General features: G+C 40.2%; 1 protein-coding gene across 1 annotated transcript in view; it reads right to left on the bottom strand.

Moving 5' to 3' along the window:
- Positions 1-6,354: 6,354 nt before the first annotated feature.
- Positions 6,355-12,445, bottom strand: part of erbb2 (erb-b2 receptor tyrosine kinase 2) — a 40,299-nt gene continuing 34,208 nt past the window's right edge. The window contains exon 27 of the mRNA XM_051123642.1: positions 6,355-10,690. Within this exon, the coding sequence (XP_050979599.1) occupies positions 10,362-10,690 (329 nt within the window). The 3' untranslated portion in view covers positions 6,355-10,361. The remainder of the gene's footprint in view (positions 10,691-12,445) is intronic.

Below are 12,445 nucleotides of genomic sequence, written 5' to 3'. Positions count from 1 at the left end.
GACAAACCTTTCTGAAAAGATTCGAAGGTTTCAAGTTCAAAAAGTTTTAGTTAATCTGGGTGGATGCTAAGGTGTTGCTAATGCAGTTACTATTTGTTAGGATGTTCTGGGGGGTTGCTAAGGTGTTGCTATGCAGTTGCTGCTTGTTATGGTGTTCTAAGTAGTTGTTAATGTGTTGCTATGCAGCTGCAACTTAGGGTGTTCTAGGTGGTTGCCAAGGTGTTGCTGTGCAGTTGCTACTTATTAAAGTGTTTTGGGTGGTTGGTGAAGTGTTGCTATGCAGTTGCTACTTGTAAGGGTGTATTGGATGGTTGCTAAGGTGTTGCTATGCAGTTGCTGCTTGTTATGGTGTTCTAAGTGGTTGTTAATGTGTTGTTATGCAGCTGCAACTTGTTAGGGTGTTCTGGCTGGTTGCTAAGGTGTTGCTATGCAGTTGCTACTTGTTAGGATGTATTGGATGGTTGGTAAGGTGTTGCTATGTAGTTGCTGCTTTTTTGGGTGTTCTGAGTGGTTGCTAAGGTGTTGCTATGCAGTTGCTACTTGTTAGGGTGTTCTGGGTGGTTGCTAAGATGTTGCTATGCAGTTGCTACTTGTAAAGGTGTATTGGATGGTTGCTAAGATGTTGCTATGCAGTTGCTGCTTGTTATGGTGTTCTAAGTGGTTGGGGTTCAACTTGTTAGGGTGTTCCGGGTGGTTGTTAAGGTGTTGCTATGCAGTTGCTACTTGTTAGGATGTATTGGATGGTTGGTAAGGTGTTGCTTGTCAGAGTTCTGTGTGCCATTTGGACTGTTTATGTTTGTTTTTCCCATTGTGCCCATATTTGGTTCTTCCTGTCCTCATTTTGTCCTGATTAGTTTATTTACTACACCTGTCTGTGTCTTAATCACCACCCTTTATAAGTCTGCTTGTGATTTGAGTTTGCTGTCGGTCCTTGACGTTATTTGGATGTGTGTGGATTATCGTTCTGTTCCTGCCTGTTCCTACTAAGAGTTATATTAAATTGTTATTTGTATCGTATCTCGTCTCTCGACTCATCTATCCAGCACGTACCGTGACAGAAGGACCGACCCTACAGTTTATCCCCGGCGTTTCCCTGCTTTATTTTTTCCGTTTTTTTTTTCAGTGTTTGTTTTTTTGTTTTTCGTTATGGATAACCCTGCTGTCCTCCTCCTTCTCCTGGAGCAGGGGAATCGCTCTCTCGTGGACCACACTAGAGACTTTGTCCACCTCGTACCACTCACACACTTCCCGGACAGCAGCCTTTGCACATTTTACCGTGCAGGACTGAACATCGCCACGAAAGCGCAGCTGTCCGGGAGGGTCCACGAGAGAGCTTCGCCGACTACATGGAGTGGGTGCTGGTGTCCTGTAGATCTTCGTTGACCGCGGAGGATGACACCAGCCCCACTCAAGACCCAGAGCCCAGCCAACCAGCACCCCGACACGCGGAGTTTGAGCCCGAGCCCACCGCGGATGACGAGCCAGAGCCACGAGCGACAGAGCTAAAGATCGCCACAGAGCCAGAGCCCTACACATCCGATCAGGTGCGAGAGCCGGCTACATCTACCATGACGGGGAGTGCAAGATGGAGCAAGTGAGGGCTATGGAGAGCCCTGCCCACTGCACCACTGCTGGGGGTGAGCTGGATGATAACTCTGGGGACTTGATTGACTTTTCTACGGAAGATCTAGAGGATAACTCTGGGGACTTGATTGACTTTTCTACGGAAGATCTAGAGAATAACTCTGGGGATTTAATAGACTTCTTTACAGAAGTATCTACCTGTCTCGTTATGCCTGCCTGTATGGAATCCCCACCCACCCTCCCTCTTCTGCCTATGTCAACATCTGTCTGCTCACCGCTGTCCCCTGACAGCCCCTCTGCTCACCCTCAGCCCACCACCTGTGCAGTGGGTGCGCCGCGGGTCTGCCAGCTTCCATCGGCGTCAGGGCTGGAGGATCCCTCATCTCCGCCTCCAGCCTCAGAGTCCAGAACTCCGCCTCAGCCCTCCGACCCTGCGGCTTCACCACGGCTCTCAGCGCCCTCGTCTCCATCGTCGCCCATCGGTCCACCAGCTCCACCGGGCTCCCTCGTCTTTCCGGCTCCGCCCTGGTCGGTCGTCGGCCCTTCATCACCTCAGGACTCTGTTCCTACGGCTGCGCCTCGTCACTCCGTCCCACCGGCTCTGTGGACCTCCTTCCTCCCTCTGGCACAGCCTCCATCCTCTGTCGCTCCGGCTCCGCCGCGGACCTTCGGATCTCCGCCTACGCCTCGGTCGCCAGAGCCTAGGGCTCCGCCTTGGCCCTCCGGATCCTCGGTGTCGCCCTGGATCTTCGGCTCTCCGTCTCCGCCTCGGGCTCCTCCGCCAGCGGCTCCGCCTCCGTCGGTCGCCCCCCTGGAGTCGTCAGCCTTTTCTCCACCATGGCTCCTCCCTCCGTCGGCTCCACCGTGGGTCGTCATGATGGCTGTGGTCTGGGTCTCGCATGGCTCCTCCTGCTCCGGGTCCCTCCTGAGTTCTCCCTGGCTCCTCCCTCCATCGTCACCACCCTGGACTTTGTTTATTGTCCTCCTCCCGGAAGACCGTCCGCCACCAGAGCCTCCTCCCACAATGACTTTATTATTTTCACTCCCTTTCCACGCCGCGAGGTCGCGCCTTCCGGGAGGGGGGAGTAATGTCAGAGTTCTGTGTGCCATTTGGACTGTTTATGTTTGTTTTTCCCATTGTGCCCATATTTGGTTCTTCCTGTCCTCATTTTGTCCTGATTAGTTTATTTACTACACCTGTCTGTGTCTTAATCACCACCCTTTATAAGTCTGCTTGTGATTTGAGTTTGCTGTCGGTCCTTGACGTTATTTGGATGTGTGTGGATTATCGTTCTGTTCCTGCCTGTTCCTGCCTGTTCCTACTAAGAGTTATATTAAATTGTTATTTGTATCGTATCTCGTCTCTCGACTCATCTATCCAGCACGTACCGTGACATTGCTATGTAGTTGCTGCTTTTTTGGGTGTTCTGGGTGGTTGCTAAGATGTTGCTATGCAGTTGCTACTTGTAAAGGTGTATTGGATGGTTGCTAAGATGTTGCTATACAGTTGCTGCTTGTTATGGTGTTCTAAGTGGTTGGGGTTCAACTTGTTAGGGTGTTCTGGGTGGTTGTTAAGGTGTTGCTATGTAGTTGCTACTTGTTAGGATGTATTGGATGGTTGGTAAGGTGTTGCTATGTAGTTGCTGCTTTTTGGGTGTTCTGAGTGGTTGCTAAGGTGTTGCTGTGTAGTTGCTACTTGTTAGGGTGTTCTGGGTGGTTGTTAATGTGTTTCTATGCAGTTGAAACTTGTTAGGGTGTTCTGTGTGGTTGCTAAGATGTTGTTCAGTTGCTACTTGTTGGTGTTTTAGATGGTTGCTAAGGTGTTGCTGTACAGTTGCTACTTGTTAGGCTGTTTTTAGATGGTTGCTAAGGTGTTGCTATGCAGTTGTTTGTTAGGATGTTTTGGGTTGTTCCTACAGTGTTGCTATGCAATTGCCGTTTGTTAGGGTGTTCTAAGTGGTTGCCAAGGTGTTGCTACGCAGTTGCTACTTGTTAGGCTGTTGTGGGTGGCTGCTAAGGTGTTGCTTTGCATTGCTATTTGTTAGGGTGTTCTAAGTGGTTGCTAAGGTGTTGCTAGGAAGTTGCTATTTGTTAGGGTGTTCTGGGTAGATGTTAAGGTGTTGCGATGCAGTTGCTACTTGTTAGATTGTTCCGGGTAATTGCTAAGGTGCTGTTAGGGTTCTGGATGGATGCTTGGCAGTTAATAGACTGCACTTAGTGGTTATGTTGATGTTCTGGGTGGTTCCTAGGGTGTTCCTATGAAATGCATGATATGCACGATAACCTTAAACATCAGTAATAATAAAATTAACATGGTATATTTCATTTATTCCAGCGTTCAGCCCCATTTCAGCTATAAAACAACATAAATGGATTTATGAGAATTATGTAGTGACCAAAAATAGTAAAATTTTACGCTTAATATTTGTCTATCTTTTTTAATGTGTAAATATTTTCTCAGCCAATTTCATGTGGTGCAGTCTAAGATTCTTTTAAACAGTTCTTAGGAAATAATATTTGGATAATTTATTATCTAACCATCCAGTCCAACTCTTCATTATTAAAAAAAGTAAAGAAATTCATATGTATGCATTTAAATGTAATCCCTCTAAATTTATCTGCAAAAGTATATATTTCTTTTTATTTTACACCTTTATATTAAAAACATTTCAACAGAAATGTGATTTCAGTAAAGTGTAACCTCTGTGTGGCACTGTCTCCATCAGATCACTACAGTTGGAATAGTACAACATTTGCCCAACATTCCCTGACTTGCTCTTATCATTAGTTAAACATGAACATTATCTTTCTGCTGTTTAGGAATAACTGTCTCTACTTCCTCATTGTGTGACTCAATGGCCATGTGTTCATGTATTCATCACAAGGTCACAGATTTCAGATGGAGATAAATCAGATCAATAAATGCTATTTTTGGACTTGAGAGGGCATTTAAAATTTTTGATACAGTATATCAAACTATGAATTAAATGTTTATTTTCATAATATGATCCCATTTCCTAGTGAAAATAAACAGTTAATAATTAACACGATAATTAATATGCAAACTGGCAATCTTATGAAAGCTTAAGCTTATGCTTACTAAGCATATGTATAACATATATAACAAAAATATAATTATAGCTTATAAATACACAGACCAAAATTATAAATGCAAGACTTTTGTTTTTGCCCCCATTTTTCATGAGCTGAACTCAAAGACTTTTTCTATGTACACAAAAGGCCTATTTCTCTCAAATACTGTTCACAAATCTGTCTAAATCTGTGTTAGTGAGGACTTCTCCTTTGCTGAGATAATCCATCACACAGCACAATGCCACAGATGTCGCAAGTTTTGAGGGAGCGTGCAATTGGCATGCTGACTGCAGGAATGTCCACCAGAGCTGTTGTCCGTGAATTGAATGTTCATTTCTCTACTATAAGCCATCTCCAAAGGCGTTTCAGAGAATTTGGCAGTACATCCAAACGGCCTCACAACCGTGGACCAGCCCAGGACCTCCACATCCAGCCACCCAGACAGCTGCTGCAACAATCGGATTGCATAACCAAAGCACAAACTGTCAGAAACCGTCTCAGGGAAGCTCATCTGCATGTTCGTCGTCCTCATCGGGGTCTCGACCTGACTACAGTTCGTCATCGTAACTGACTTGAGTGGGCAAATGCTCACATTCGATGGCATCTGGGACTTTGGAGAGGTGTTCTCTTCATGAATGAATCACGGTTTTCACTGTACAGGGCAGATGGCAGACAGCGTGCATGGCGTCTTGTGGGTGAGCGGTTTGCTGATGTCAACGTTGTGGATCGAGTGGCCCATGGTGGTGGTGGAGTTATGGCAGGCAGGCATATGTTATGGACAACGAACAGAGGTGCATTTTATTGATGGCATTTTGAATGCACAGAGATACCGTGACGAGATCCTGAGGCCCATTGTTGTGCCATTATCCACAACCATCACCATGTTACAGCATGACAATGCATGGCCCCATGTTGCAAGGATCTGTACACAATTCCTGGAAGCTGAAAACATCCCAGTTCTTCCCAGGTTTTCGGACCCCCCCTGGACCCCTCCAAATACAGTAAAACTGCACATTTTAGAGTGGCCTTTTATTGTGGCCAGCCTAAGGCACACCTGTGCAATAATCATGCTGTCTAATCAGCATCTTGATATGCCACACCTGTGAGGTGGATGGATTATCTCGGCAAAGGAGAAGTGCTCACTAACACAGATTTAGACAAATGTGTGGACAATATCTGAGAGAAATAGGCCTGTTGCGTACATAGAACAAGTCTTAGATCTCAGAGTTCAGCTCATGAAAAATAGGGGCAAAATCAAAAGTGTTGCATCTATAATTTTGGTCAGTGTATATAAAATGGGTTATGCTGACGTTGATTCATAGACTTCTTAGAGCATCCAGTCACGTTACCAAATATTCCAGAGCCATTGTCAAAACTATTAATAAAGTAGATGAGTTTGTGCTTTAGATGCCATGAAATCACATAGTTTGGAGCTTATCTCCGATTTCATTTCTTTTTATTATCTTACAACAGACTTTTGTTTTGTAGAATAACATTAAGAGCAGATTTTAGGCATCAAAATGTACCTCTTTACCAGTAATACAGAAATCGATTTAAAGCCACTTGGCAAAGTCTGGTTACCCAGAAGCACTGTATAAAATATCTCTCAAAATATTTTTGCACACTGGTTCCATTAAAGTTCTCAAAATCAAGCTTACTAATCACAGTGCATCGAGATTATTGTGTACAGTATATTTACAATTTGTTGGCTCACAAGAAAAATAGCATTATTACATCAAACTCAAGTCTACAATTACCAACCACTAGCTAAAATCTCAATAGTATGCATATAAAAAGTACAACATTTAATATTAAACATTTAACATGTATATTTTTGTTAAAATCATTGCAATAACAGATTTTTACAGTTCCTTCAATGTGCTTGCATAGACTTTGGATTCTGAAATAATTTTAGATGGCGTTAAGGCTGATTTATGGCATTACAAAGGAGCTGAAACTAAAGAAGCTACTGTTGGTGCTTACTTCTATTGTCAAACTTTGTGACTTACTGTAATTGAATGTTTTTACATCTAAAAAGTAAATATGGAAAATCTTTTCTTATGCAAAACATTGGCATCAAATGCAATTGCTAAAACAAGTTGGTTGGAAAACTTGTAAAAAGAAAGCAAGTAACCCAATGCTTAGGATGTTCAAACAGATATGCTACTGTATGATTTTTGTATCTATTTCTACAAATTTGTCAAACTGAACCAACAGGCTAGACCAAAAAACTGCGTAGACTGTGTTGGCTATGCACAGACAAGGAAGAAATTCAACAAACAGTTTTTTCCCCCATCCCTTATTCTGAAAAACAATCACGGCATTGTTTGAGCTGATGTCGAAATGCACTGGAGTGCCATTAGCACACATAATATCACTCTCTCACTCCATTCACTCACAGTTCATCATCTGTGACTTCTGCATCACACACTCCCAAAGCTGAATTTCTCATTTCATATTCAGGAAAATCAACAAGCTTGATAGATTTTCAAACATCTGGAATTTAAGATGTGGCTTAGTGAAAATAACTGCATAATGTATGAAATGGCGCCAAAGAATGCGTACTGGCATGACAAGGACAAAACATTCACGTCTTTCCTCAAAGAAGTGACATATTAACTGGACGCTGGAGTCGGGTAGTTAACAAAAGGCACACGTTGTAATTTGGAACAATGGAGGCATTGAAGGGGTGTTCGTCCAGCTGGAGGCCACAGCTGCTAATATATGGAAATCAGACCACATTCTTAAACATGAAGTATTTACTCCACAACACTGTGTTTAGTGTTAGCCGTCTTTCTGCGTACATGTGAGGCAAATTTAAATGAGTAGGAGGTGTCGTGCCTAAAAAGAATTTCTTATAAAATAATAACAATAGACATTACGGACATGAATGATCACATCTGGGGTTAAACATTGATTTCAACATTTTATTACAAATAGTGCTATCAAATCGATTAATCCCGATTAATCGCATCCAAAATGCAAGTTTGTGTTTACGTAATATATGCGTGTATATGTATATATATTTAAGAAATATATGTAATATATATTTCTATATCATATAACACATATAAATATTTTATTTGGGATGCGATTAATCGCAATTAATCGATTTGACAGCACCAAAAAATAAACCAGTTGTTCTGATAGTAAGGGCCCCTTCACATCAATTAATACCACATTGTATTCATCACTGCAAAAAGAAATTCCGTTAGATAACATTAGAAAGTATAATAAAAAAATATACAGGGAGATAAACATATTTACCTCAAGATATATCCAGGTCATATTTCAATCCAAAATCAAAAAGACCAAAAATTAGTGCTGGTCAACAATTAATCGCATCCAAAATAAAAGTTTTTGAGTACATAATATGTGTGTGTACTGTGTATAGTATTTATGTATATAAATACACACACATGCATGTATATATTTAAGAAAAATATGTTGCCTTTATATATTAAATATATTTATATATAATATATATTACATGAATACAAATATAGGGCTGTCAAACGATTCATCGTGATTAATCGCATACAAAATAAAATTTTATGTTTGCCTAATATGTGTGTGTGTATTGTGTGTAATTATTATGTATTTATCAATACACACAAATTAATGTATATATTTAAGAGAAATATGTTATTTATGAAATATTTGTATTTACATATAATATAAATCCTATAAAAATGATAATAAATACATATACTTGTAAATATTTCTTAAATATATACATGAATGTGTTTGTATTTATATATACATAATAATTACACACAGTACACACACATATATTAGGCAAACTCAAACTTATTTTGTATGTGATTAATCATGATTAAACATTTGACAGCCCTATGTAAATATTTTCAAAATACATACTGTATGTGTATTTATATATACATAACACATATACATTGTACACACATATATTATGCACACAAAAACTTTTATTTTGATAAATCGCAATTAATCGTTGCCCAGTACTTCTAAAAATAAATCATATTTTGCATAAAGAAAATTTATTCTACCAGTACCAGTAAGACATTTTGCATTGTGACTCCTCCATTCATAAATGAAAAAATATATATTGTACATATTTACACTACTGTTGAAAAGTTTGGAATAATCAAGAGTTTTTAATGTCTTTCAAGCTCACCGAAGTTTAATTTTTTTTTATTAAAAATACAGTAAATAATACTGGAATCTACTCACCCCCTTGTCATCCAAGATGTTCATGTCTTTCTTTCTTCAGTCGTAAAGAAATTATGTTTTTTGAGGAAAACATTTCAGGATTTTTCTCCATATAATGGACTGATATGGTGCCCCGATTTTGAACTTCCAAAATGCAGTTTAAATGCGGCTTCAAATGATCCCAAATGCGTTTTTAAACGATCCCAGCCGAGGAAGAAGGGTCTTATCTAGCGAAGCGATCGGTTATTTTGATTAAAAAAAACCATTTAAATACTTTTTAATCTCAAAGGCTCGTCTCGTCTCGCTCTTCCTGAACTCTGTTTTTTTCCGGTTCATGACAATTAGAGTATGTTAAAAAAAAAAACCTCCCATCTCATGTTCTCCCTCAACTTCAAAATCGTGATGTATGGCTGTTTTACCTTTTTTGTTAAGGGTGTTTAAATTTTGGAAGTTTAAACTCGGGGCACCATATCAGTCCATTATATGGAGAAAAATCCTGAAATGTTTTCCTCAAAAAACATAATTTCTTTACAACTGAAAAAAGAAAGACATGAACATCTTGGATGACAAGGGACTTACTTAAAGGGGTATTTCTCCTTTAATATATACTCCTTTGAGCAAGCTTTCTGAGTACAGTATTTATTCAAACTTTTGAACAACAGTTCTTATGTACAATAATGAGATTCTTAGGAGGAAATGTGGTCAGTTATAATAAAAATAATCTTAAGCAAACATCTTAACATAGGCATTAGAATTTTCTTTAAGCACAATATTTATAATCATGGCACAATATGACCTGGACACCCTTCGCTATACATACATCTGTACAACTTCTACCCAGCCCATAATGAAGATAGTCAATGCTCAAACAAGGAATTTATAAAATACCCAAACAAATGTGAAAACCTGGATATGTCACAGATGCGAAATGTTGATTAATCTTCAGAGCCAGTTGCATTGCTGAACACACAACGCTTGCTTCGTACGGCAATAATGTCAGTCTTTCATTCACTGGCACTGTAGCTGCTCACCCAGGGCTTTCCACACAGAAAAGAACGGCTTTGATTGTGTCCAGCTCACACGAAGAGCTCTGGGAAGCAATGTGTACGGCCCTGGCTTGGAATTGAATTGAATCCCCAGAAAAAGTAATGTTTTTATGAGATGACCAAAAGCAATAGTCCTTAGAGTACTACATATATCCAAAGACATCATCCAGTGTTATAATCATTCAAGCAGTCTTAAAAAAAAAATAAACGTACCATGTTTTTGTCAGATGGCTGATTTTTTGGCAAAGACTGGAAATGCATCCATTTTCAAGTTCCAACTCCAGTACAGAATGCTACATAGGTTTGCATGGTAATTTAATAGAAAGCTTTGAGAAACCATTCCCATTGAGAATGTCCTTCAAAAAATACATCTTTTACTCACTCGCTCGCTCAAGCACACAACCTCACCGCTCACGCTCGCACACAAACTGCACCGAAGGATCCCTCTCAAGTATACTCCATCTGACCGCTCCATGTCTCTGCTAAGCCCAGGTACTCTGGGTTTTCTGCTGTGGGGGTCATGTAGCCATTGGGCTGCCTGTGAGTCGTACCTCCGTTTATGGACGCTCTGGCGACCGCCTGAGCTTTAGCTGCAATATCATGATAGTAGGGGTTGTCGAAGGCGGGTGAAATGGGTGTGATGCTGTGCACTGGCACCAGGTATTCCGGGTTCTCCACACTGTTCCCTGTATAAAGGCCGTTGATGAATCTCCTCTCGCTCGCTTTGCGTGGAAGCGTGCTGGGACGCTCACAGTGGACGTCCTGGTTCACATACTCTGCAATCACAGAGAACATTTATTATTATTTAAGATGGTGTGTTGAAGACAGTGTGAAATGACAGCTTTTGCAACTTTTACTATAATATAATATATTATATACTCTAATATAATCTATTTATGAGGGAAACAGGATATTCCCCTGATTTCCTCAACCACAGGCCATCCTAGGTGTATTTTTTCTTTCTTCTTTCAGACAAAATACAATACGAGTTATATTTAAAAATGTCCTAGGTTGGCTCTTCCAGGCTTTATAATGGCAGTGAAAGGGTGTTGACATTTTGAAGTCCAATAAAGTGCATCCATCCAACATAGTAAGGTACTCCAGAGGGGTCATAAAGACCTTCTGAAGTGAATTGACATGTTTGTGTAAGAAAAACATCCATATTTAAAGGAGAACTCCACTTCCAGAACAACAATTAACAAATAATTTACTCACCCCCTTGTCATCCAAGACGTTCATGTCTTTCTGTCTTCAGTCGTAAAGAAATTATGGTTTTTGAGGAAAGCATTTCAGTATTTTTCTCCATATAATGGACTTCATTGGTGCCCTGATTTTGAACTTCCAAAATGCATTTTAAATGCGGCTTCAAAGGGCTCTAAACGATCCCAGCCGAGCAAGAAGGGTCTTATCTAGCAAAACAATTGGTCATTTTTTTTCGAAAAAAAAAAAAAAACTTTTAAAGCACAAAAGCTTGTGTAGCGCAGGCTCTGGAATGCGCATCCACAATGCTACGAATTAGTGATTGGTCGTTCTTGAACAATTCGTTCTTTTTGAACGAATCTTTAATGTGACTCCAGAAGAACGAGTCGTCTCGGGGAATGATTCATTCAGTCCTATTAGGTTCTGTACTGAAATTAGTTTGCCTGTTTTGAGTCTTCGGGTTTTTCGAGTCGTTCGTTCATCTTATGGGGCTGTCACGTAATGAACGAACGACTCAAACCTGAAAACTTGTCAGATAAGAGGTGAGGTGAGCTAATCATAGACTAAAGTAGACCCAGGTAAACAATGAATTTATCTTTTCTGTTTCTTATAGCATTATAGTTTTGCCTTGTTTGTAGTGTGATCAACGTTTGTGTAAGCAGTAGATGTGTTAGGGAAGTAACACGTAACATTTTAATTATATTTTGCTAAAATGAACAAAATGTCTCGAAAAAAGAATTCGTTCATTTTGCTGGACGAGACTCAAAGGTCTGAGTCGGTAAAATGATCCAAACTTCCCATCACCACTACAAATACTCAGGGTCAGAAAGGTAGAGTATGGCGAAAAACTCAATCTTATGTTCTTCTACAACTTCAGAATCGGCCGACATCGTTGTACCTTGTTTGTAAACAGCGTTTGACTTACTTGCACTTTCTTAGTCTTTGCGTGTTCGCTTTGTAAACACTGGGTCTGTAGTTCCGCCTATGTTCCGCGTGACCTTTCGTTGTGATTCAAAAGTATGTAGCCTCATGAACGTGCATCCCAGAGCCTGTATTACACAAGCTTTTGTACTCAAAAAGTATACTAATTTTTATTTTCTGAAAAAAAAAATAAAAACACAGATCGCTTTTTAAGACCCGTCTTACTTGGCAGGGAACATTTAGAGCCCTTTGAAGCTGCATTTAAACTACATTTTGGAAGTTCAAATTCGGGGCACCAGTGAAGTTGTTTATGTGGAGAAAAATCCTGAAATCCTTTCCTCAAAAACCATAATTTGTTCACGACTGAAGACAGAAAGACATGAACATCTTGGATGACAACGGGGTGAGTA

This window comes from Labeo rohita, chromosome 12 (assembly GCF_022985175.1).
Source record: "Labeo rohita strain BAU-BD-2019 chromosome 12, IGBB_LRoh.1.0, whole genome shotgun sequence".
In the NCBI taxonomy this organism is placed as follows: domain Eukaryota; kingdom Metazoa; phylum Chordata; class Actinopteri; order Cypriniformes; family Cyprinidae; genus Labeo; species Labeo rohita.
This window is presented reverse-complemented; position numbering and strand designations above follow the sequence as displayed.